At 41.1% G+C, this 25,369-nt stretch overlaps 1 protein-coding gene across 7 annotated transcripts in view; it reads left to right on the top strand.

Annotated features, from left to right (window-relative positions):
* syne1b (spectrin repeat containing, nuclear envelope 1b) overlaps positions 1-25,369 on the top strand; it is a 233,595-nt gene that overhangs the window by 201,811 nt on the left and 6,415 nt on the right. For 4 of the 7 annotated variants that reach the window (XM_007894396.2, XM_042332961.1, XM_007894397.2 and 1 more), the window contains 16 exons: positions 3,711-3,873; positions 4,559-4,746; positions 6,672-6,822; positions 7,409-7,591; positions 10,243-10,380; positions 10,875-11,066; positions 12,195-12,522; positions 15,433-15,501; positions 15,960-16,102; positions 17,329-17,455; positions 18,315-18,526; positions 19,018-19,218; positions 19,456-19,584; positions 20,529-20,741; positions 21,549-21,641; positions 24,313-24,371. In XM_007894396.2, the coding sequence (XP_007892587.2) occupies positions 3,711-3,873; positions 4,559-4,746; positions 6,672-6,822; positions 7,409-7,591; positions 10,243-10,380; positions 10,875-11,066; positions 12,195-12,522; positions 15,433-15,501; positions 15,960-16,102; positions 17,329-17,455; positions 18,315-18,526; positions 19,018-19,218; positions 19,456-19,584; positions 20,529-20,741; positions 21,549-21,641; positions 24,313-24,371 (2,589 nt within the window). Of the gene's footprint in view, positions 1-686; positions 890-3,710; positions 3,874-4,558; positions 4,747-6,671; positions 6,823-7,408; positions 7,592-10,242; positions 10,381-10,874; positions 11,067-12,194; positions 12,523-15,432; positions 15,502-15,959; positions 16,103-17,328; positions 17,456-18,314; positions 18,527-19,017; positions 19,219-19,455; positions 19,585-20,528; positions 20,742-21,548; positions 21,642-24,312; positions 24,372-25,369 lie in introns of those variants that run through there. The other 3 variants (XM_042332964.1, XM_042332962.1, XM_042332963.1) reach the window with 2 other exon arrangements.

Genomic DNA, 25,369 nt, shown 5'->3' with positions numbered 1-25,369 from the left:
ATGTAATGTTGGCAAAATTCTTTAAATGAGTTTAAATAAACAGTAGTTACAAATATACCATAAAGTTAAACTTTAAAAGCATTGTCGATCTGCAATAAAAGATAAACTTCTGTATGAAAGCAGTAGAATTATAATGGATAGCTGATATTTTTATGTGTTAAAACGTGCTTCTGAATTAAAGGTTACAGGGTTTAGGGTGACATTCTAGTTAATACTGCCTTACAAGTCTGAAAGGGGGATTGTTTGAATTTATGTAGAGGGGAGAATGCGACCTTGACTCCTGATTGTATATCTCTGGGGCTGCTGTGCTGTGTGTGAAGTGCTTTAAGGGGGAGACAGCTGCAGCTTGATTACCGCTATGAATTTCCTCGCTAGCCTTCACATCCCAGAGACAGACGTCATAGGTTATGAATAGTTCAGCGTGTTTGCTGAAACGAGGCACCAGATCCCTTTCCCCATTGAAGTTCGCAGCAGTCCTGTGGAAGCTTGTTCAGCACTCGGTGAAGCTGGGATTGAGGTTTGTGGATCGACATTATCTGTCAGTTTTCTGAAGGAGGCGTGTTTCACGTCAGTAGCCTGACGCTCCAGGAATTTGAGCCCCACAACACATGCTGATGAATGTAAGTTTTATTTAGAAAGTTGAACACTTGTCGCTGCGTGGTGTCAGTTAGCAGGCAGGCTTTAATAACATTTGTTTAGAGTGATGATGGCAAGTCACTTTCACAGCACTCCCTGTGCAAGAGTTACCAGCACTGAAAAGCATTCTGGCCTTCGGGAGAGGTGATCTTATTCCTTAGCCGAACCACATGTCGAATTTAATGCAACAGGCAATGATGGAAAACCAGTGTTTGGATTCTGATCTTCCCGAGTGCCACTGCGATGTTACCAGGCAGGCAATGCTATCCTTTTTTTTTGCCTTTCAATCTGTTAATGGTTGGTTAGAGAGCATTGAGCCATTAATCTAAAGCAACTATGCGAAGCTCTTGACAGGCCTGTTTGTACACCTTAGGTGCTTAAATTGACATGCTTTTATGTTGGTCTGATGTGGGATTTGTTGTTTTGCTTGCTAAGCGTTTTCATCATTCAGCCCCTGCTGTAGTTAAAATAGCAAATTTTTAAATCTGATTACATATCTAGTTCCTTCCTGCCCTGAAACTGTTGCCGCACTTCTTACTTAGTTACTGAGAATAGCACAAATTGTTTACAGTGGATTCTCTGCAAATTTGCAGGCTATGCTGTCTTCTGCCTGTGAGGCAAAGAGTGCTCCAGTAATAGTTTAGTGAGGGATCTCTTTGTGTGGTGCAAATAAATTAATTGTGCAGTGAACTTATTTTGTAGTTACACAGCACACAGTACAGCTAATTTCTTCAGTAAGGCAAGATTCCTTAACATTTCCTGTTTGCTGATTACAATTCATTTAGAAGCCTCTGTCAATAGCTTGGCTAAATGTGTAGAATCTGGCCAGAACACTGGGCCAGTGGATTGACCTTCTGTATTCATGAGGTAAAAAGGCTTTTGAGTTGAATGACATTTTGGTATGGAAGCTTTCTGTCCAGGAGGAAGGCTTGCCTTTTAGTTTGTAAAGCTCAAAAAGGAATTAAGTGATGCTTTTATGCAGCTTGTTTTGCATCTGTATTACTGTTTGTTCTAAAGTGGCATGAGGCCTCCTTTTGCTATTTTGAGGGGCTGAAGTGTTGGCAGAACCTGAATTTTGGGTACAGTGAGACAGGTTCAGTAAGGTGCTTAAGTAACAATGGGAAATGCTAGGAATGTGGCTGCTGAACACCTCACTCATTGTCCTCATCCCTGGTTCAAAGCTATGGTTGTAAAACTACACTTAGCATCTAATGTCCTCGCTCTTAAACTATCCGTGTTTTTTTTGTGATTTGCAAAAAACACTTACAGATACTCACTACTGTAGTAGAGAGTGGAGCCTTGGAATTCTTTTATTTCTCATTTGGTGGTAACGTTGACTGTATACCAGTGCCTGTCCCGTGTGGTGTGACTGGCAGATAAATGAAAATTTATGTAGTACTTTCAGACTAGACCAGACCTCAGAACTGTGTGTTAAAGGGAGTTTGGGGGCATTTAATGCACAAGTAAAAGGATGCCAGAAGCTCACTGGCACCAGTGTGTGTATATGGTTCCTCCATGTTAATCTGGGTTAGCATAGACTTCATTTCTACATCGATATTGAGAATTTATATAACATAACCTGAAAATAGGCAGCATTTTGTAGTCTATACAAATCCAATAAATATTCTGAAATCTAACAAATTGCATCTTATATTACATGTTCAGTTATGTTTTTTGTTGTTTGCCTGCTACATTTTTGGAATAACCTGCTAAACGAGGCATCTTATCTGCTTGTGGTAAGATTAACATTGGAGTCCTGTAGCTCAGTGGTTAGAGCACTCGTCTTGCAAGCGAGAGACCTGGGTTCGATTTCCGGCAGGGCGAAATGTTGGACAAGTTTCCTTACTCCAAACGTCTCTGTTTACCTAGCAGTAGGTAGGAACCCGGTTGTTAGTCGATTGGCAGATCGCTTTTCCGGGGGTAACAGTTCCTTCAAAAAAAAATTGCTCACTCCATCCACAACTGTTTGTGGGACATTGCTGTGTGGCTGCGTTTCACCCACAAAATATACAGTCAATTCACTTCATAGTATATTCTGTGAAGCGCTTTGAAACGTCTTGAAGACACGATAAGGCGCTATATCAAATGCAAGGATTATTATTATTAAGAGTATGATTGAAATACTTTGTCACAGTTGTTCCTTGATCTCTATGCCTTTTCTCTCTTCTTAGCTTGGTGTGACGCAGACTGTGAATTATTAAATACCATCTTGTACTGGCCATACTACTGCTAAGCTATTTCCTTCAGGCCTTTTGTGGCCTTTGTAATTTCTGTTCTTCAAAAGTGTACAGGTGACTTTAATAATAATAATAATCCTTGCATTTGATATAGCGCTTTTCACGTCAGGAGGACGTCCCAAAGCGCTTCACAGAACACACTGTAAAGTGAATTGACTGTATATTTGTGGGCGAACGCGGCAGCCAATTGCGCACAGCAATGTCCCACAAACAGTCGTAGATTGAAAATGACCAATTTAATTATTGTTTTTGGTTTTGGAGGGATTATTATTAGGCGTGTGGAGGCGTGATGATGCTTTGGCAAGCACCTATCTTCCACAAAGCACCCATGGAATAAACTTTACAAGTGCCTGTTCTGCATAATACGAGCCAAAAGCGACTTTGGTCCATGTCCTAATTGGTATTGGATGTTACAGTCAATTAAATAAGTATACAGTCAATAAAATAACGGCACATTATTTTTTTTTAAATGGTTTTGAGCTGTACGAGTACTTCTGTATCTAATGGAATTGAAGATGCCACATGTTCAGTTGGCGATCAAGTGGGTTTTGTGAAAAACCACTTGATCACCAACATCCTCTGAAGAAAAACTGTACATGTGCTGTGGGGCTTTTCACGTTATACGATATCACAGCATAGAAACAGTTCATTCAGCTCATCAAGTCTATGTTGGTGTTTTTGTCAACATGAGCCCCATGACCTAATCCTTTGCTCCCCTTTAATTTCCTTCCGTACTTTCTCTGCTCAGCGTCTATCCAATTTCCTTTTTAAAGAATGTTTTTTACGGCCATTGAAACATGTTAATGTTTAATGTTAATGTTTCTCTTTGTGTTTTAGAGTGAAGAAGCTGAAAGAGACACTGGTTGCTGTGCAGCAGCTGGATAAGAACATGAGCAGTTTGCGATCCTGGCTTGCTCACATTGAGACTGAGCTGTCAAAACCCATTGTGTACGATACCTGTGATTCTCAAGAAATCCAGCAAAAGCTCACTGACCAGCAGGCAAGCATGTAGAGTATTTTCGCACTGTGGTACTGTTGAAAGCGATTTTAAAAAAAATAATACTTATATTTTTGCAACATGTGAAGTCAATCCTCATGATATCATCTATATGTTAAATAGAAATTGAGGATGAAATTCCACTTGCCATTAGATCTAGCGAAGGTGACTTTGTGTATGCAATGGGATATATAATAAATGTGTAAATTTGCTACACTTAGATTTTTCTTCATTGTATCTTCCACATTCCTCCTGCGTGTTTTAAAGACGCGCAGCAGTTTGTTTCCCTTTGATCCACTGTTTGCTTTAGTGTTTGCTCCACTGATTGTTTTCTCTTTGTTCCAGTGTTCTGTACTATGAGCCAACACCCAGTCACTTTTCATAATCTTGAAAAACATTTGCATTTTTCCCCAGTATTGTTCATATCTCCCTCTCTCTCTATCTATAGTATACATATGTATATAATGTGTGTATATATATATATATGTGGTTATCCTTGATAAGACTGTTGGCATTGGGAAACAGTTCTCTCAGATTCACAGTGTGACAACCGATAATGATAAACTGTGACATTGTGATTTCCAGATGTGCCAGTCACGGGGTTGCCAGAAGCTTCCTGACAGGAAGGATAGAAACATTGAGGACGAGCTCCAAGCTCCTTTTAAACCCAGTGTCTTTGCTCTTCCAGGAGTTGCAGAGAGATATTGAGAAGCACAGCACCGGGGTAGCTTCGGTCCTCAACCTGTGTGAAGTTTTGCTTCACGATTGCGATGCCTGTGCCACTGAGCCGGAGTGTGATTCAATCCAACAGGCCACGCGTAATCTGGACAGGAGGTGGAGAAACATCTGTGCAATGTCCATGGAAAGGCGACTGAAGTAAGAGCTCTTGTACATCATGAGCGATGGTGAATGTCTGATTGTAAAATACATTCCCATTTCATATAAATGCCCCTCTGTAAATTTTCTCTTTTCTCCCGGGGGAACTAACTTCTGTTGGGATCTGATTACCTCTTTTCAAACACATTGTGCGCTTGTGTGTTAGCTTGGCTCAGGTAATAGGACTTCCACCTCTGAATCAGAAGGCTGTGGTTTCAAACCCCCAAGACTTGGAACTCTTATGGTCTAGGCTGATAGTCCAATGCACTGCTTGGGGTGCGTTGTATTGTTAGAGGTGCTGTCCTTCTGGTGAGATATTAAAGTGAAATCCCGTCTGCCTGTCCAGGTGGATATTAAAGATCCCAAGGCAACATTCTAAAAGGAAAAGGAGTTTCTCCCAATGTCCTGTTCAACAGTCGCCTAAACAAAATAAAGTTAGTAATTCACTCCATGGATGTTTGTGAGACATTGTTGTGTATAAATTGGCTGTGATATTTGTCCATAAAATACAGTCATGTCACCTTAGAGTATATCCTGTAAAGCACTTTGAGTCATCTCGACGATATGAAATGCAAGGATTATATTATTATAATACAAAGAACAAGACAAATGGTGAAAATAGGGATACGAGATTCTCCACATCCGCCCTTTCATAACCTTGGGCTTTCGTTCTAGCCTATTGACTGACAAATATTGAATAAGACTAAAGTTGAGTGCATGTTATTTAAAATGCATTGTATGCATTCACTTGCTCTTTAAAATGTTTTATTGCCACCAAAACTGTTCATCAGAATTCATACCAGCTACTCTGTCCATAGAGTCTGGTCTGGTCTTGTAATATAAATCCAAATGTCTATATTTAAATCGCCAACCTCGGGCCAATCCAGAGATTAATAATTTGAATATAGACAATGTTTAATTTATAACATGTTTTAAACAAATGAATACGGTGGCATTTAAACTAGAGAGAAACTGGATGCACATGTATGATGCTCAGTTCAATATTTAGAGAGTATAAGATGGGATAGAACTTGCCAAGGGGGATGCTGAAAGCGATCAAGGAGCTTTAGCTGATCTACCATGTCAAACAATGTGAGGCAGAAACAAACAAGGCAAACAGGATGCTGGGCTGGGTTGCATTGTTGAATCAGTTGAGTTCAGATCACCAGACCTTTTACTCAAGCTATATTGTGCCTTGGTCAGGCTGCGCCAGGGGTACTGCACATGGTCCTGTTGCTGCCACATAATGGGGCTGACCAATCAGTCCCTAGAGACATTTAAGAGAGCATTAAGGATGTTTCTCAATGTTAGAAGAATGAACTGTGAGCAACTATTTGATGAGCTAAGATTCTTCAGTCTCAAGAGAATGTGTCTCAGAGAGGACCTAATAGAGGTATATGAAATGGGTTTGAAAAAGTAAACCCAGAACAATACTTTAGGATGCACCAAGACAGTAGAACAAGAAAACCTAGGTTAGAGTTGCAAAGGGCAATTTCAGAACAGACACCGGAACTTTTTCTTTACCCAGAGAATAATTACTGACAGGAACAGATGGAGTGGGTGAGGCCAATGTGCTGAACTCATGATAAATAACATTTTGATGTTGTGATGGGAAGATAGCAGAGTGGGTTTACTGGAGGGATGAAGGCAAATGGTCTGAAGGGTTGCCTTCATTCAAACCAGTCTTGTGAACAAAATGAGCAACTTGGTCAGTTTGCATCAGCTGTCTTCCCAACAGCTGGCTTGCATTTATAAATGATACTGTCATGTTTTGGTAGTGAGCCATGTGGGAGCAGCAATGCTATCGTTTTCTTTTAGACTTTCAGCCTGGACCTTATTCAATTAGTTTTTTTGCGTTAGTCTGTGACTTCAGCAGCGTTCAATGTTACTGCTCGTCACACTTTCTGCTTTCCTTTCCTTGTTAGAATTGAAGAGACCTGGAGATTATGGCAGAAGTTCTTGGATGATTACTCCCGCTTTGAGGACTGGCTGGAAACTTCGGAGCAAACAGCTGCTTACCCCAATTCCTCTGGCGTTCTCTACACAGTTGCCAAAGAGGAGCTTAAGAAATTTGAGGTGCAGAATGCAAGGGTGAAATACTGTGGGAACACATTCCTTAAAGCAGTCGCTGCTGTGCAGAGCCTAGCCAATAACTTTAATTAGCGAATAGACCAGAGATTTCCAATAGTCAGTGATGCCGCTTAGTGGTTCATCTCAAGATCTGATTCATTGAATGTACCTAATAGTAGTAATATAAGGCAGGCATAAACCATGTGTCCATTCAGCCAATTTCCCACAAGATTCGTTATCTAATGGCCCTGAAATATGTTTGTCTTTTTCCTTTCTGAAACTCTGAGTTTTCTCGTTCCACACCTGAACTAGTATATTGTTCCACATGACAATTAACGGTGACAATTACTTCACCGAAACACACTCTCCCATAACGCCTATTTTATGTACACAAATACACAATCACTCTCCTCCATAGTAAAATTCTGTGAAGTACTTTGGGACGTCCGCCTGACGTGAAAGGCGCTATACCCAATCCAATAAAAGGGAAGATTATTATAGTGTTTTTGATAATGAAATGTGATTGATCATATACTCACTACGTATAGGGATTTTACGACAAGTTATTTGAATTGTTTTATTCCATATTCAGGCTTTCCAGCGACAAGTCCATGAGAGCCTGACTCAGCTGGAGCTGATCAATAAGCAGTACAGACGGCTAGCCCGTGAAAACCGCACTGACTCAGGCTGTAAACTCAAACAGATGGTGTACGAGGGCAATCAGCGCTGGGATAACCTGCAGCGAAGAGTCACAGCTATTCTGAGGAGGTTGAAGGCAAGTCTTCCCAATGGGATCCTGAGGCAATGGTTAACTGCATAAACATTTCTTATTGAGTTTTAACAAACCCTTTAAAAAAGTTTTTTTTTTAGCAGTTTCACCTTTTTTTTAAGTGTAAACTTTTTTTAACATCAAAATAAGAAAGCAGTGAAGCGCTGTAGGTTTTACAGTTACTTTAATGTGACCAGCTGGAAATGTTCTTTTTACAGAACCTTTCACTTGCTTATAGAGGAGACTTTCTGTGACATCCACATACAAGTGTGTTGAAGTCATTTCCGGGTAGTGATCTAGACCTGGCTGATCTTACTTCTCTCCCACTTTGACACAGGAGCACTGAGACTGACTCCAGCATTTCTACCACCAATTGGGCTGAGATCCACTATGTTTTCCCAGACCAGAAAATGAATGTGGGTCTGTCCTAGTGTTTCTGCCCCTGCTCCATACAGGGTCCACCTTGACTTATTGAGTCATCGAGGGAGCAAAAGTCTGGTGTTTTAGCTATATTAACCTTCATTAAATCAATTGCTCACCAGAGCTACTTTCCACTTATTTATTTATAGATTCCATTTGTAGAGCGCCTTTCACGTCGGGAGGACGTCCCAAGGCGCTGTACAGTTGGGTCAGGACCCGAGCAGCGGGGAAATGGTCAGGATGAGGGGAAGGAGGGAGCGAGGAGGGTGTAGAGAGTCGAGAGGGGAGCTGAAGGCACGGTCAAAGAGAAAGGTCTTGAGACTGGCCTTGAAGGAGGAAAGGGAGGAGGCGGAAAAGGCACTGGGGGATAGAGTTCCAGAGCCTCGGGGCTGAGAGGCTGAAGGCCTGGCCACCGATGGTAGGGTGGTTGGGGCAGGGGATGTGGAGCAGACTGGAGCCAGAGGAACGGAGGGTACGGGCAGGTAGGTAGGGGGATAGTAGGTCGGAGAGGTAGGAGGGAGCAAGGCCGTGAATGGCCTTGTAGGTGAGGATGAGGATCTTGAATTCGATCCTCTGGGGGATGGGGAGCCAGTGGAGGTGAGCGAGGGTGGGAGTGATGTGGTCGTGAAGCCTGGTGCGGGACAGTACACGAGCTGTAGAGTTCTGAATGACCTGCAGCGTGTGGAGGGAGGTGCCGGGGAGGAGAGAGTTCCCATAGTCCAGCCTTGAGGTGATAAAGGTGTGGACCAGAGTTTCAGCAGCGTGAGGGGTGAGGTAGTGCCGTAGTCTGGCGATATTCCGGAGGTGATGGAAGGCGGTGCCAGTTGTGGTGCGGATATGAGGGAGAAAGGACAGCTCAGGGTCGAACAGAACCCCGAGGTTCCTGACCGGCTTTGAGAGGTGGAGAGTGCAGCCTTGGATGCTGATGCTGTCAGCGCCAGAGGTGCGGAGGCGCTGACGTGAGCCAATCAGGAGGGCCTCAGTTTTACGCACATTGAACTGAAGAAAGTTGCCTCTCATCCAGGACTCGATGTCGGACAGGCAGGCTGTCAGGACATCGGTGGTCGTGGAGTTGAGGGTAGAGTTGGATGTCATCCCCATACATGTGGAAGTTAACCCCATGTCTGCGGATGATGTCTCCAAGGGGGAGCATATAGAGGGTGAAGAGGAGGGGACCGAGGACAGAGCCCTGAGGGACACCGCACGAGACAGTGCGGGGGCTGGAGGAAAAGCCGTTCGTGGAAACAAAGTGAAGACGGTGGGAGAGGTACGACCTAAACCACTCAAGGACAGGGCCTTGAAGGTTGAGGTGGGAGGACAAGCGGTGGAGGAGGAAAGCATGGTCGACCGTATCGAATGCTGCCGAGAGGTCGAGGAGGACGAGGAGGCAAAGGGAGCCTTGGTCACAGATGGTCAGGATGTCATTGGTGACCTTGACCAGGGCAGTTTCTGTGCTATGGGTAGCACAGAAACCCGACTGAAGGGGTTCGAATAATGAATGGGTGGAGAGGAAAGAGCGCAGCTGGGAGGCGTTCAAGGGAGATGTCACCAAAGGGGAGCATATAGAGGGTGAAGAGGAGGGGACCGAGGACAGAGCCATGAGGGACACCGCATTCTTAAGAATAAAGTGGGGTGAAATTTGAGGACATATGGAGACTGAAAGAAATATTTTACAGCTCCAAGAGGGTGAAAAATTTGAGGTCTTTTGCTTAAACTCTAGCTTGTCTAAAGCCAGCCATAACCTGACACTCACATATAAGTTTGTTCGCCTTCAAAATACAGTCACCACACTGTGTAGTAAATCCAGTGAGGCACTTTGAAACATCCTCCAATGTGAAAGACGCTTGATCAAATTAGAGGACTATTTATTTTTAGGTATGTTTTATTAATGCTTATTTTGCCTGAGGTTCTGTATTTTATCACAAGCACAATTCAAACCCTGATGTATGCACTTTTTTTGATCATTGTAACATACTGCAACTTCACTCAGTATTATTTATTAAATTTATTTCCTCGCATCCGGAATAAAATAAACACATTTTAACCATTTTCAGTATATAAATGTTCCCATTTGACAGCTGTGTAAAGTTATTAGTCTTTTCATGTGATTCAGATTAAAGTATTCAATAATGATCTCTAATTTTGGACACATCACTGTTAAGTAATTCCATCATTGTTTACACTGTGTTTTAAGCATGGGTGAAACCATTTGATAATGTGTTCTTATGTACTCACAGTATTTTATTGGACAACGAGAGGAATTTGAAACGACTCGTGAGAGTATCCTAGTCTGGTTGACAGAAATGGACCTGCAGCTGACAAACATTGAGCACTTCTCAGAATGTGACATTCAAGGCAAAATTAAACAACTCAAAGTAAGTTTGCTTCCCATGTTGGGCAGTTGGTTTTGTGCTCTCAGTTCTTTGAACTAAGTGTATAAAAAGCATTATCGCTGGGCTTGGTGTTTGCACACATTCTAGGGACAAGTCCTGGGTGCTTGTAAGTGGAATTCTTGTTCCATTTTACAAAAGCAAACTTCAGGATATATCTTAGATTACAAAATTGCAGCATTTCTTCAATCCCTAGAATGTGTGCAAATTCCAAGCCCAGCGATAATGCTCTTCCAAGCCAAAGAGAAAATGCTTTAAAAAATCATGAAATCCTAAGTGAATTGGACCAGATTTGGGAATTTACCAGGTCATCTAAACCTGCAGACTTGAGTTCCCGCCAGTTTCATTCTGGGTCAGCGTTCAAATGGCCTAGAAAAGAACAATGCAGGAAACCTTAATCCATTGTTCAGTTTTTCGCTTCCTAGGGATTGTCTCTGGACAAGTCCTATAAATACGTCTGTTCTATTTTCTGTCTATAGGCATTTCAGCAAGAAATCTCCCTCAATACAAATAAGATTGAACAGATCTTCACTCAAGGAGAACAGCTGATTGAGAAGAGTGAGCCTCTGGATGGGACAATAATCGAAGAAGAGCTTGATGAGCTCCATCGCTACTGCCAAGAGGTCTTTGGGCGAGTGAACCGTTACTACAAGAAACTAATGCAACTTCCTGTAGGTGTTGTCTTTCAATGAAACATCATGGTGTGTGTGGCAAGGAGAATCCAATAGTGGCCAGGCATTTCTTACTGAATCGCTCCCCCACCCCCCCAAATATCTGATTCCATTTTTCAAGCCTTCACTAACCAGGAATTCACAATGAAACAATACTTATAGATTTTTAGGTCCACAAATGAGCAATGCTAATAGAGATAATGGAACCTTATCTTAAATGTGAAGTGTTTTATATTGTCAGTGAAAGGCGCTATACAAATGTAATCTTGTTGTTGTTGTTGTATGGTAACGGGGTTGGTACATGTTGCACAATATGTAATCCGAGCAGAAGACAAAGAATGTCTCGTCATGGGCTTCATCTTATATGCTGCATTTCCTGGGGGAAAGCTCTGCATTGAGAATACAATGCAATTTACACTTATACAGTGGGTTTCACATCTAGGATATTACAAAGTGGTTAACATTGCTAGCTGGAGGTGGGAGAGAATCCCAATGGTACTTAGTAACTTTAACTTTCAGATAAAGCGAGCGTGTGTTTTGAATAGAGGCAATACATGCATGCGCTTTTCAAATTTCAAATTCTATTCATTTAACAAAACAGATTAGCAATTACTGCACAGTCAACTATATAGTGTACACTTACATATTGTACTACTGTGTTATTGCTAAGTCACATACACTAGCAGTATTCAATTGGGAAGCTGACGTATTTATATCATTGCATTTATAGCCCTTGCAATCCGTAAAGCTATTATGATGTGGAGCCATCCGTGGCTGTTTATAGAGCACAGATTGGTTTGCGTTTACAGTAAATCCACAGTGGTGTGCATGTGGAAGTGAGTTGAGTTCAGATTTCAGATGACTTGAGTTCAGATGAGGTGAAATAAGTTGGAAGTTGAAGCTGTGCCTACACAGTTCAATTATTGTGCAAGTCCTAAGTAGCAGCATCTGCAGATTTTTTTCATAAAAGGTTATATGCATATCCAGCATTATGTGTGAGTGTTGGTTTTATTGATTGCTCTTTGTACTATGATAATGGCAAAGATCTTTTGTGATCGGAACACAAGTTTGCAGAAATGTTAATTTCATCGCCATCTTTCCTCTCTACTCTTCCCACCCCCCCCGCAGCTGACTGATGATGAGATGTCTGACAGGGAGACGGACTTGGATGACAGCACTGACCTCTCGAGCTTAAGTTGGCACGACAGATCTACAGACAATGCAGCGTCCAATCTCTATGGAGTGAGCAGGTCTCTGCCCATGATGCAAAACTCCAGAGACACTCGCTCGGGGCGGGATACTCCAGCCAGTGTCGACTCCATCCCATTGGAGTGGGATCACGATTACGATTTAAGCCGAGGCTTGGAAACTGCTGTAGCACAAGCGCTTATTACTGACAAGGAGGATGTGCTCGAGGATAGCGATGACTATTTCCAAGGAGCTGCTGAAATCACAGGTGAGGAGCCAGTAGGAGAAGCTGGAAGCTACAAGAAATGTTTTGTGTGTGTATTTTGGGAGTGACCAGTGTGTCATGGGTGCCACCAAACTATTTAAATGAATTGTGAGTTTATCCCTTATTGACATGCATGAAATTGCAGTTTCTGAGACAGTGGTTCAATATAGAATACCTGCTGTAAATTATAATATTAATAACCCTTGCATTTGGCATAGCGCCTTATCACGTCGGAACGACGTTTCAAAGTGCTTCACAGGATTTATTGTGAAGTGGATTGATTGCGTATTTGTAGGTAAACCTGAACTCATGGTTTGTGATTTTAGACGATCATTAACCTTTCACATACTCATACACTTATTCACTTAAATAGTGAATTCACTTAAATAGTGAGGACCCAGTTAATGTTCATAGTCTACCACTGCAGCAGAAAATAAGGGGGATTTTTTTTCTATTCGATTGTTCCAGAAAATCATATGTTCAGAAATTTGCAGACTGAATACGCCACTTTATAACAGTACAACAATTTACGGCAAATTTCCAAGCCAATAAGCAAGCAGCATCATAAAGATCTGCAATGATATAATGAACTGGTGGTAACTGCCTCGATAGGCTGAATGGCCTCCTCCTGTTCCGATGTTCCTATCGAGAGGAATATTACTGGTTTGCAACATAACTCTATTGTGGGCACTGAGGAATCCTAATTTCTGATTTTAAAATAATATATTTGATGGGGTAGCTAAGCAGTATTTTGCACAAAACTAAGAATGTTTTGATAAGCCTTAAAGTCTCGGCAGGAAGTGCATTTATTTAACTCTTCATTCAAAAGTACCGTTTCCACCAACTTCAGAGAGCCCAGATTTGACATGCAAATGAGAAGCTATTTGGCCACAGAGCAATGCACCAAGAAAGTAGAACAAGAGAACGGGGCTGCAAGTTTCAGCACAGGCAGCAGAAGTATTTCAGTGGTTAAATAATAATTGGATTAAGTTATAGGAAGGGTGGTGGCGGTCAGGATGCTGGACTCATTTAAAACAGCTTGATGCTATGAAGGGAGGACAGTGGCATTGGGTACTTTGGAAGGGAGAGAACATCTCTTTGTGAAGTGGCAACAATGCTCAGTTCCAAAAGGTAATGTTTATTGGTGGCGTCTGTTGTAAATTATTCGTTGGTGGCTTCCCAATCCAGTCAATTTTCATCGTCTGTATGTGCAACACAACACAATTTACATTTATACAGCACCCTTTCACGTGTGGAGGATGTCTCAAAACACCTGAAATAATGAGGCTTACATTTGATATAGCACCTTTCATGTTGGGAGGTTATTTTGAAGCATTCCCCGGCTATGCTATAAAGTCGGGTGCTTGTGCATTTGTAGACAGATGAAGCAGTTGATTTGTGAACAGCAATATCCCACAAAAAGCCATGAAGTGAGTGACTAATTTTATTTAGGGAATTGCTGGGCAGAAAACCAGGGAAAAATTTTCTTCACTGTTTGAATAATGGTATGAGATCTTTACCATCCACCTGATTAAGCAGACTGAGATTTAACGTTTCATCTGAAAGCCAGCACCTCCAACAATGTAGCACAGCCCAAGCACTGCGTTGGAGAGTTAACATAGACGATATGAATTCCAAGTCCCGAAATGGGCTGTCAACCCGCAATCTTCTGACTCTTGAGGCAAAATTGCTATTAACTGAGCCAAGCTGTCACCTGACATGAGCACACAATGTGTTTAATAATAATAATAATAATCCTTGCATTTGATATAGCGCTTTTCACGTCGGGAGGACGTCCCAAAGCGCTTCACAGAACATACTGTAAAGTGAATTGACTGTATATTTGTGGGCGAACGCGGCAGCCAATTGCGCACAGCAATGTCCCACAAACAGTCATAGATTGAAAATGACCAATTTATTATTGTTTTTGGTTTTTTGGAGGGATTATTATTAGGCGTGTGGAGTAAGGAAACTTGCCCAAGGTTTCGCCCTCTGCCTGGAAATTTGAAAAGTGTTTGAAAAGTATTAAGTATCTACAGCCTCAGAAAAAGAAAACATTCTACCAGAAAATGAAAGTACATGATTGTCAACAGACTTGTATTCTGTAACTATGGTGCAACAATCTACAGTACAACTTTATGAAAATAAATCATCCCAAATTCATACAGTTGAATCATCCTGAAACTCAAGAAAATGCTTATTTGGTACCATTCTGAATAAGTGAAGACAATGAGCATCTTTACACCTGGATGGCTTGGGACCCAATTTAGTCCCTGTGCTGAGAATATGGTGAAATTGTACCCCCAGGATAACTAAACTTCTTTTGTCACTATTTGTCATTTGAGAGAATCCAAACCCTAACACTCTGTAGGAAGAGCCTATTGTGAACATGAGATTGAAAATGATTAATCTGTGGCGAGTGATGGTTAGAGCTGAAAGACAACTTATTTGTGACTTGAGATAGAAGAAGACCCTGAAGCTTTGTGCACAAAGCGACATACTGATGGCGACCTATTGGACTGCACATGATCAAGAGCAAGTCAGAGCCTGAACTTGTGCATGGATTTCACCTTAGAGTTGCAGGTCTGAATTGAGAGACCACTTACTGTGCTTAAGTTTGTCACTTACATCCACCCATCCTTAAAGATTGCTTCTCAAATCCATATTGATACCGAGCAAGGACCCAATGATTTCTAAGTACTGCTCCTTTGTTTATCTTTAGAGGATATGAAAGCCACTGAGGTTTATTGTGCTCAGACTTGTGTTCACTGACACATCTGCTGTGAAACAACAATCTACGCTGGTGGCTTTGTTTCATTCAAGCAGTGATCAGACTGCAGAAAGAAGAGGCGCGTGAAGCTAGTATCCAGTGCTGATTCTGTAGCTGTTCAAATTGTGCTTTTATTTTTACAGATGTAGTGATCCCTGAAAGCCCAGAGGCCTATGTAAAACTGACTGAAAGTACTTTGAGATCAACCTCTGGTAGGCATCAGTAATTGAAGCATGTCTGACCTCCCCACCAACCCCACCAATCAAACCCTTAGTCATCCATTTGCAAACTGACCTTACATAAACCCTTACCTGACCCCTGATTTGTATCTCATTGCTTGAGAAATGCAAATCCAACAGTGAAAAACACTAACCTGTAGCTAACATTGTTAAACCTCTGGGAGATTGCAACCAAACCGCAGTGCATGCTTATGGCTTTGGAGTTGAGATGTGCCTGCACCAGGTGGGTATTGGTTAGTGAGAGTGCATGTACTGAATCTTCACTGTTGTTGCAATGGCTGTTCTAATGCTTAGCAGACAACCATTGGGTACCAAATGTTAACTCTTAGCACTTGTGTCATCAAAGTGAACTTGTAGACATCTTCCCCATTTCACTCTTTAATTAAAGTTTGCACCCTCCTATTTATTAGCCATGTGTATATCTCATGTAGGTGAACCAGGTTCTCTGGAAACCCACATCCTCCAGTTGGACAAAGCATTAGATCGCAGTCGATACCATCTACAACAGACAGAAAATGTCATTCGCAGCAAAACGCCCACAGGCCCTGAGCTAGACTCCAGCTACTGGGGATATGTGAGTATTCTTGTTACTCATTCATTTCCAGTTCAACATCACACACTGTTTATGGGAATCTTTATTGTTGTCTGCGGATCAGTGAAAAATGTAACATGCTGTGCACATTTCTTCATATAGATCTCCCCCCCACTTCTAGCTGAAGCTGGCTGTACTTCTGCACAAAGATATTATTTCAGAATCTAAACTGCAGAGATTTACCTGGTAGATTGACGATTTAAAGAAATTCTCCCCCCACCCCCCTCTTTATATTTAGTAATAATTATAAAATAATAATGATCATTGCTTTTGATATAGTGCCTTATCACATCATTGAGACATCTCAGAGCGCTTCACAGAATTTTAATGTGAAGTGCAGCAGCAGTATATTTGTAAGCAAACATATATCCCATGTATTTGTAATGTCTACAGGTGGACTGGGTCTGGAGACATTCTATTAACATACATTGGGAGGAGAGGATTCTGATATGTTTTTGATATGAGGGTGTATCGAGCCTGTAACACCAAATGGCTCAGATAATTTCCTACAACACGAGAGTGAAAAAGATCAGTCTATCTAAATGATCCCAGTTTTGTGCTAATGCACTCGGCATCTTGGTGGAAACATTTAAAATAGTGACACCCACCCCAGCCAAGGCCCCCATAATTTTATGAAACACTACACTTTGTGCAAGCAAAACACCTTCTTTGTTTTTGTGGTTTCTTGTTTGAACTTTGCCATAAGATTTTAGATCTTGCGTCCAACCACCCATTTATTTGTGTCCATCAGTGTTGATTTCGGTCACATTGTCATTTTCTAGTATGTGATGAGAAAGTTTCTAAAATGTTCTTTTTTTTAATGGAATTTTAACCCCCTTTCATTCATGATGGGGTGGAGGTAATTCATTTGGAAGTCCAGAAAGTTGCCAAGTGTTTTGATCCTGTTAAGAAACATTTGAAATTAGTTCCCGATATGTGCAAAGTTTTCACACTACATGAAAGGATAATTTTATCAACAAAGGTACGTTGTGTTAAATCAGCACATTGACAGCCTTGTCACTGTTTGGTAAATCACTATTCCCTTTACTTTGTTTTCTGTGTTTAATATCTGTTGTGCTCATTGATAACTAATTCCTTTCTCCAACATAAAAAGTTTCTGTTCAGCTTTGCCTAGTCCTGTCCAGATCAGCTTGGCCTGTTTGTTAAAGTAGATATTTTTTTTCTATGTTCCTGTTCTTTTGTTGCAGATGAAGTTGTTGTCTGAGTGCCGAGGTAGCATAGAGACTGTGAAAAGAGTTGGACAAAAACTCAAGGAGGAAGAAGATAAATTTTCTGGGTTTATTAACCTAACCAGCACAGAAAAACAGACTTCTGGTAAGGGAGACACTGATTTTTTCAAAAGAAATTGTAATAACAGATGAAAGACAAGATGTGTACTGTGGATTGATTAGAACACACAGAACAGGAAATAATACAACATCAAATTGACCTTGCATCTGATATAGCGTCTTAACACATTATCATCAATGTCCCAAAGCCCTTCACAGGATATACTGTAGGTTGAAGAGACTGTGTATTTTTAGGTGAAGATTGAAAGATAATTTGTGCAAGCAATGCCCCAGAAACATCTATGAAGTGAATGAGTAATTTGATCCGGAGGATTGTTGGCCAGGACACCGGGCGAAACTCCCTTTTCTTTGGAAATAGTGCCATTGGATCTTTTGCGTCCACATGAACAGGAGTATAATAATAATGCTTGCATTTTTGATATAGCGCCTTATTACGTTTTTGAGACATCTTCAAAGCGCCTCACAGAATATACTGTAAAGTGAATTGACTGTATACTTTGTGGGCAAAACGCGGCAGCCAATTGCGCCCGGCAAGTGTCTCACAAACAATCGTGGATTGGAGTGACCAATTTATTATTTTTTTTGAAGGAATTATTACCCCCAGAAAAACAATCCACCAATCAACTAACAATCAGGTTCCTACTTACTGCTCGGCAAACAGAGGCATTGGAGTGGAATAAGGAAACTTTCCCAACATTTCGCCCTGCCCGGGAATCGAACCCAGGTCTCTTGCTTGCGAGGCGAGTGCTCTAACCACTGAGCTACAGGACTCCACAATATATTAGCAACTGGAAGTATTAGGGTATATCAATAGGGTCTGATTCTCTATTGAACGGTAGGGGTAACCACTCCGGGCTGATGCTTTTGTGTTTCTCATTGTACAGGAGTGGTTGAACGCTGGGAGCTGATCCAGGCACAGGCCCTCAACAAGGAGCTGAGGATGAAACAGAACCTGCAGCAGTGGCAGCAGTTTAACTCTGACCTGAGCAACATCTGGAATTGGCTGGGAGAGACCGAGGAGGAGCTGGAGCAGCTCCGCAGACTTGACATCAGTACAGACATCCAGACCATAGAACATCGCATTAAAAAACTGAAAGTAAGCTGACACGGTCTGTTCACTGAGCAATGCTTCGCAGGCAGAAAGCCAACATGTGTTTGGAAGCCAACCACAGGAAGTTTGGATATTGCACGCAGTCTGAAATTTGCAAAAAATCATAATGAATTAACTGCAATGAGAATTTGTGAAACTTGTAAATCTAAAATCAAATGGGTATTAGGAGATAATATTCTTGAGGCATACAGCTGAGCAAACATGAAAAATCTATCATCAGGGGAGAAATAAATGCACTCCTAAACATATGTTTCTTTACTCCTATATGGAGACACTAACTGTTCATTCATTCTATTATTTACTTGTTTACACGCACACTCTCACATCTACACACACACACAGTCACCATCAATCTTGGCGATGATCTTAGTTGCTAGATAGAAGTTTAGTCATTAAAAAAAATTAATCATGGCTCTGAATTATCTCCTTTACATATTGGCTGGCAATTTCAAGCTCTACTTTGTGTTTTCTTTCAGGAACTGCAAAAGGCAGTCGACAACCGCAAAGCCATCATATTATCTATCAACCTGTGCAGTGCAGAATTCACTCAGTCGGATACCAGCGATGCCCAGGAACTTCAGGAACGCCTGAGGCAAATGAACAAGCACTGGGACCGAGTGTGCTGTCAGCTGGATCACTGGCGCACCTCTCTCCAAGATGCCCTCATGCAGTGTCATGTAAGTCTTGCCAACTAACTCCTACAGAGTTCTTTAACACCAAATCATAACCTGATCCTTACGAAAGGCCAAGATTAAAGCAAGGTTTTATTTAATATATTGAGATAGTGGGATATTAAGTAACTGTAAATGGAAATTTTTGGTTTAATTTTTAAGACCTGTATCTTGCTGATGTAAATTTGTTGGTGCATGGACTTTGTTTGTTTGCTGCTAGTGTTTCCTTCCTGTGGCTTGCAGGACTTCCACGAGATGAGCCATGGGCTGTTGCTCTGGCTGGAGAATATAGACCGAAGACGAAATGAAATCCTACCCATTGATCCCAACCAGGATCCAGACACATTGCAGGACCACCACAAAACCCTGATGGTAAGACGTGAATTAAAACACCAAACTGTCCAAGATCAAGGACAAGCGATTCCGTTCACCAACCTGACCATTCTACTACTAACTTAACTTACCACATCAGGCATTCAGTTTCTTTTTGAGTCTGGGCGTGAATAGATGTGCAAGACAGACAGGTCAACGGTGATAGACTGGAGTAGCTGATTTTTGCAAAGATAGCTTGTCATGAAGGAGACTTTAGTATCAACATTGACTTCTGAATTGTATTAACTTTAGAACTGAATTTCAAAGATAACTAAATTCCATCTTCAGTGAGTTTCACACACTGTGGAGTCCTGTAGCTCAGTGGTTAGAGCACTCGCTTTGCAACTGAGAGACCTGAGTTCAATTCCAGGCAGAGGGCGAAACCTTGGGCAAGTTTGCTTACTCCACACAGAGCCTAATAATAATCCCTCCAAAACCAACAACAATAATAAATTGGTCATTTTCAATCAACGACTGTTTGTGGGACATTGCTGTGCGCAATTGGCTGCCGCGTTCGCCCACAAATATACAGTCAATTCACTTTACAGTGTGTTCTGTGAGGCGCTTTGGGACGTCCTCCCGACGTGAAAAGCGCTATATCAAATGCAAGGATTATTATTATTATTATAAATATTTTTATGCTATGGACAGATATAATTTTCCAATTTTACTTCTTGCAAAAGCACAATGGCTCCATCTAGTGGTCTTTGTGCTGAGACATAAATTCATACCACATTGCACTGATGCTTTTGATACTAAGTACCATTTGAAGTGGTATCACCACATTAATGCCTTTAATACCTTCGGTGATTAATGTTAAATACTTTGTAAAGTTCTACTCAATTGAAGAAATTGCTGCTCCGTGCAGTGCATACAGTAGTTTTGAATATGGATTGTAGAGTTTACCAAGATATGAAAATCTCTAATTTTGTGTTTTGATGTAGCAAATCAAACGTGAGTTGCTGGAGTCCCAGCTGAAAGTAGCATCCCTTCAAGAGCTGTCCGGCCAACTACTAGTAAATGCTGAGGGTAGAGATTGTCTTGAGGCAAAGGAGAAAGTTCATGTCATCGGGAACCGCCTGAAGCTGCTTCTGAAAGAGGTCATCCATGACCTGAAGGACCTAGAGAGGCTGCTGGATATCTCTGGCAGTCAACTAGTAAGTAAACCCTACAGTCACACACACACACTCACACAGGGGTAAGGGGTAATAGAATTGACTTGTGATATTAAGCTGCTGTTTGCATCCAGTATCTCACTTCAAAAGCAGCGTTGTCTTAACAAAATCATCACAAGCCTCTCTTCTTCAGGTAACAGAGAAGGAACAGCAAAGACTTTTTGTTACAACTGCATTTTGTGTTACAATGTAGATTTGGGAATGAATGTTCATAAATTGGAAATTGTAATGGTTAATGCTGACAAACTAAAAATGCATCATGCCTCATTTTACAGATTTATAAGCTCATTTTTTGGACAATACACCCAATAAAATGTTGTGTTGGGGTCCATGTTCGACGCAATAAAATAAGCAAACAATGTTGCAAAATAAAATCTTATATCTTGTGCACCTTTTCCGCCTGTCAGATCCTGTACTATCCCAGCCCCAAGGTATTTTTGCAGCCCTCCTCAACCATCAGATAGTTGATGTATTTAGAGACATCTTGAAACTTGCTAGCAGGACTCTCTGGTTTCTTTTAAAGGACCCTAACAAAAACTTGGAGCCTTTAAACATGGGACACTGCTGTGCGCAATTGGCTGCCGCGTTTCGTCCAGAAATATGCGGTCAATTCACTTTACAGTCTATTCTGTGAAACGCTTTGAGACGTCGAGAAGACGTGAAAAGCGCTACATCAAATGCAAGGATTATTATTATTATAATATCAAATGAATAATGGTGTATTTTTAATACGTTTGATACCCACTGTGTTTTGGAGACCTGGCTTTAAGACATTGTTCTTTGTTCTAGGATCTTGCGTCTTGGTCTTCAGCAGATGAATTGGACACATCAGGATCTCTGAGTCCTGTGTCTGGTGGAAGCACTCCCGTCCGTCCCCGGCTGGTAATTCAACCTCCCCGTCTCTTTCATAAACATGGGGTGGGAATAACAGATACATTAACCTAGTGCCTGACTGCTGCTCTGGTGGCATGATTTCGTGTATGGTATCCTGGTACAAAGGTCCATGAAACAGGAAGTATAGCTCATCTCACATCTTCACCCTCTCTCCTGCTTACCCCACTGCATGGAATTGAGGAAAAAAAGTTTGAAAAAAAATTTGGTTGAAAGCTATTTTGATTTATTTTTAAATTTATATATTCAACTTTCCTTTGTTCTGAGCAGTATGTTTATTGTTTGTTCTTATAAAGCATCTGATATTTCTGTCTGTTAATCTACCCTAGTTGTTTGAATTGATTTTTTCCCTCCATCCTCTATTGTCCTTTAGATCCTAGTGGCAGATGTTTTAGAGAAATACTGGCTTTTCACAGCACTCTGAATAGCAACAAACACCATACAGCTGACATATAGCAGTTATATATTGCTGTGTACGGAAGGCCCCAAATCCACCTATTCTTAGCTTGGAACACAGTATTGTCTTAACGTTTAGGATCCTGCAGATTTCAGTCTAAATTCAGAAGCCGGTTGTCTTTAGTACTTTAAAACAAAAAGTATTTGGAATCTTCCACAAATCTAATTGATATTAAATTTTAAAACAGCGTCTCGCAGGTTAAGACTAGCTAAAATTTGGGGCATCTTACTATTCTCGATTTAACAAGGATATAATGAATCACGTCACCGCATATTTTTAAAATAATCTGATGCAAAATATAAATTTAACTAATTTACATTACTTACTATTTATTATTTAAGTTTGGCAAGTTTCCTTGCTCCACTCACCTCTGTTTACCCAGCAGTTAGTAGGAATCTGGTTGTTAGTCGATTGGCAGATCACTTTTCCGGGGATAATAATCCCTTCAAAAAACAAATAAAAAATAAAAAAAAGTCACTCAATCCACGACTGTTTGTTGGACACCACTGTGCACAATTGGCTGCCACATTTTGCCCACAAAATATACAGTCAATTCACTTTACAGTGTAATCTGTGAAGTGCTTTGAGACATTTCGGAGACATTATGAGGCGCTTCATCAATGGCAAGGATTATTAATATTATAATTATTATTATGAGTTTAGTTTAAGAAGGTGCCAAATTGAGACAAAGAGCAGTTCTCACTCCCGATGATGCAGTGGGCAAATCATGAAGTGATCTACTCTTGAGCCGTACACACCTAGGTCCAGACTTAGGCTGAGCTCAACCAAGATAGGCAGGCGGAGTTCTGTTCTCTCCCCTTCCACCCACCCCGCAGTTTAATATTCCACTGATCAGCTCACCCTCCAAACTCACTTGGGAAAGGTTCTGGTATCCAGGAAATTGCCTCCCAATCAATTTAAACTATTCTTTTCCAAAGGCCAAGGGCAAAGAAAATGAGAGCATAAAATTGTTTTTTTGGCCTTCACCTTTGTAATCCATTTATCCATCAGGTTGTTGGGTTGAAAGCCTTTTTATTTCCCCCCCCAACCCCCTCCTCCCCCGCAAAACTTTTTTGGTTCCTTTTTTCCTTTTTTTTTGGCACCTTCTTTGGCCAAGTATGCAGCCTGGGAGCTGGTGCCAGGGTTTCTAGGAGGTCTGTGAGAGCAACCAAGCCTACGAATCACAATGCCTTTTTCCATGGCTCCACTTGGTGCTCTTTCCACTGGCACTGTTGGGATTGGGAACTTGAGTGTGTGATAAATCATGGACATGATCGCACATTCAACAACACAGAGGAATGCAGTTTCAGCATAAAACGATAGAATGCTGGCCTGGCATAAAAGTCTTAAGATCGCTGAGGATCTTAGCTGAATCACTTTGGACTGATTTCCCAGCAGACGATACTCCACTAAACCAACCATTTCATAAACTTGGTACTGGATTGCATAGTGAGTTGGCCAATTGTCTCACCACCGGATGCATGTCCAGTCTAGTCTGTCCTGGCTCCCGATCGCAATGTCCCCATAAAGCAGATATTGATGCTGCATTTATTGTGGCTGTGTCCACAATCAAAAGTATCCCATCCTTTGGCATTAAGTAAAGCGTGAGCTTTACGCTGCATCTGACTGAAGTGTGCTGCACTTTACCCAGGAGTGTTCAGTGACAGCAGTGAATAGCTGAAATTGTTAAGTGTTTGATTTCCGAACACTTTGTGCTTGAAAGTTCTCCAGCAAACCGTTCAGGGAATGCATGAGGCAATTAAATTTAGGAACCAAATCAAAAATTAGTTCAACTAAACATACCCTGCAGCAAGGTTTATGTACAACAAAATTATTTGCAGCAAAAATGTTGTTATTTTTAGTCTTAGTTTAAAATTTGGTTTCATAGTACCCTTCACGCGGATAGCGTGTGATTAACCAGCCTAATTCACGTAATGATATATACTCCATCCTTATCCCTCAGCATAATAAAATCTTTCCAATGAAACGTACACTAATACATGCTAGCAGAGTGCTCTCAAAACAGCATTGAAGTTAAAGTAAGCTGACTAAAGGCAATAGGAAAAGCCAGTTTTCTTGTTGTTATGGATATTATTTACCTCATCTAATTTTTTGCTACACTTTTATGTTCTGTCATCAGTAGCTTGTCTTTATTTGCCTGGACTGAACATTCTCTTTCTTTACCCCCCCGTTCATTGCAAACAGCCACGAGGCAAATCTAGCCTCTCACAGCCTGGACCCTCTGTCAGCAGCCCTCACAGCAGGTACCTTATTCTCCTGGTTTCTACAGTTTACTTCTAGAGCTTGGAGAGGATGATGGAACTTACCAAAGCATGCAGAATGCTTAAAGTGCCTCATTAGGAAGCACTGGCTTGCTGGGGTCTAAATTGTGGTGATTTGTAATGGGGATTTTTAACAACAACTCTAAGTTACCAATGAGGATTCCTTCCTGTAACGTGTAGTACATTGCATTGATCTGAACTAGGTCATTTCAGAATACAGTTCACAGTCATCAGTGTTATGTACTTCCAATTATTGGAGAGTCCCTGTTTGTGACTCGAGGCAGTTATTAAGGAACCCTGTTGCAATCCGCCACAAATTAGACTCCAGTGTGTGCACAGCTTGTAAAAAGTAGATAAGTTCTTCTGCTAAACTCCCATCGCAAATTGGAGATTTCTGTGGCTTTGTGATGCTTCACTGATTTTTGCATCGATTGATGTTTTTTTCCACGTTCAGAAATGAACTTTGTGCTTTAGTATGTTGAAAGCTTACTAAGTTTTTTTTTAGTATGTTAAAAGCTTTTTAACATAGTGAGATCATTATTTTTTTAAAACTGTACTCATAACATAACCCACTTTGATGCATAATATTATTTTGCAAAGATATTATGCATTTTACAGGCTACCAATATGTTCTTAACTGGTTTAAGAATTAACAAATTAAGTATCTTGAATAGATGAAAACTCACTGGTATGGCATTCCTGGTCCAGGTATAAAATGCTGCTCTAATTTCAGTCTGTCTGGATTGCAGCATTTTAATCTATAGCCTTCTATATTAAATGTATTACCAGATGATACCCTTTTCACCAGCTTCCATCATCTTCTTTGATTCTAGATTTTAAATGAAGCTAGTTCTTAGGTTTTACAGAAATGTAGCGCTTTATATACTCTAAAGCACTATCCTCTAATGCTTAAATGCTTTCGCTTCTGGTTAACAGGAAACTTAATTGGCTGCATCTATCCCCTCTATCCAGAACAGTCT

The sequence above is a fragment of the Callorhinchus milii genome, unplaced genomic scaffold, assembly GCF_018977255.1.
Source record: "Callorhinchus milii isolate IMCB2004 unplaced genomic scaffold, IMCB_Cmil_1.0 Scaffold3, whole genome shotgun sequence".
NCBI classification, from domain to species: domain Eukaryota; kingdom Metazoa; phylum Chordata; class Chondrichthyes; order Chimaeriformes; family Callorhinchidae; genus Callorhinchus; species Callorhinchus milii.
Note: the sequence above shows the minus strand (reverse complement) of the source record. Positions and strands in the feature narration are given on the sequence as shown.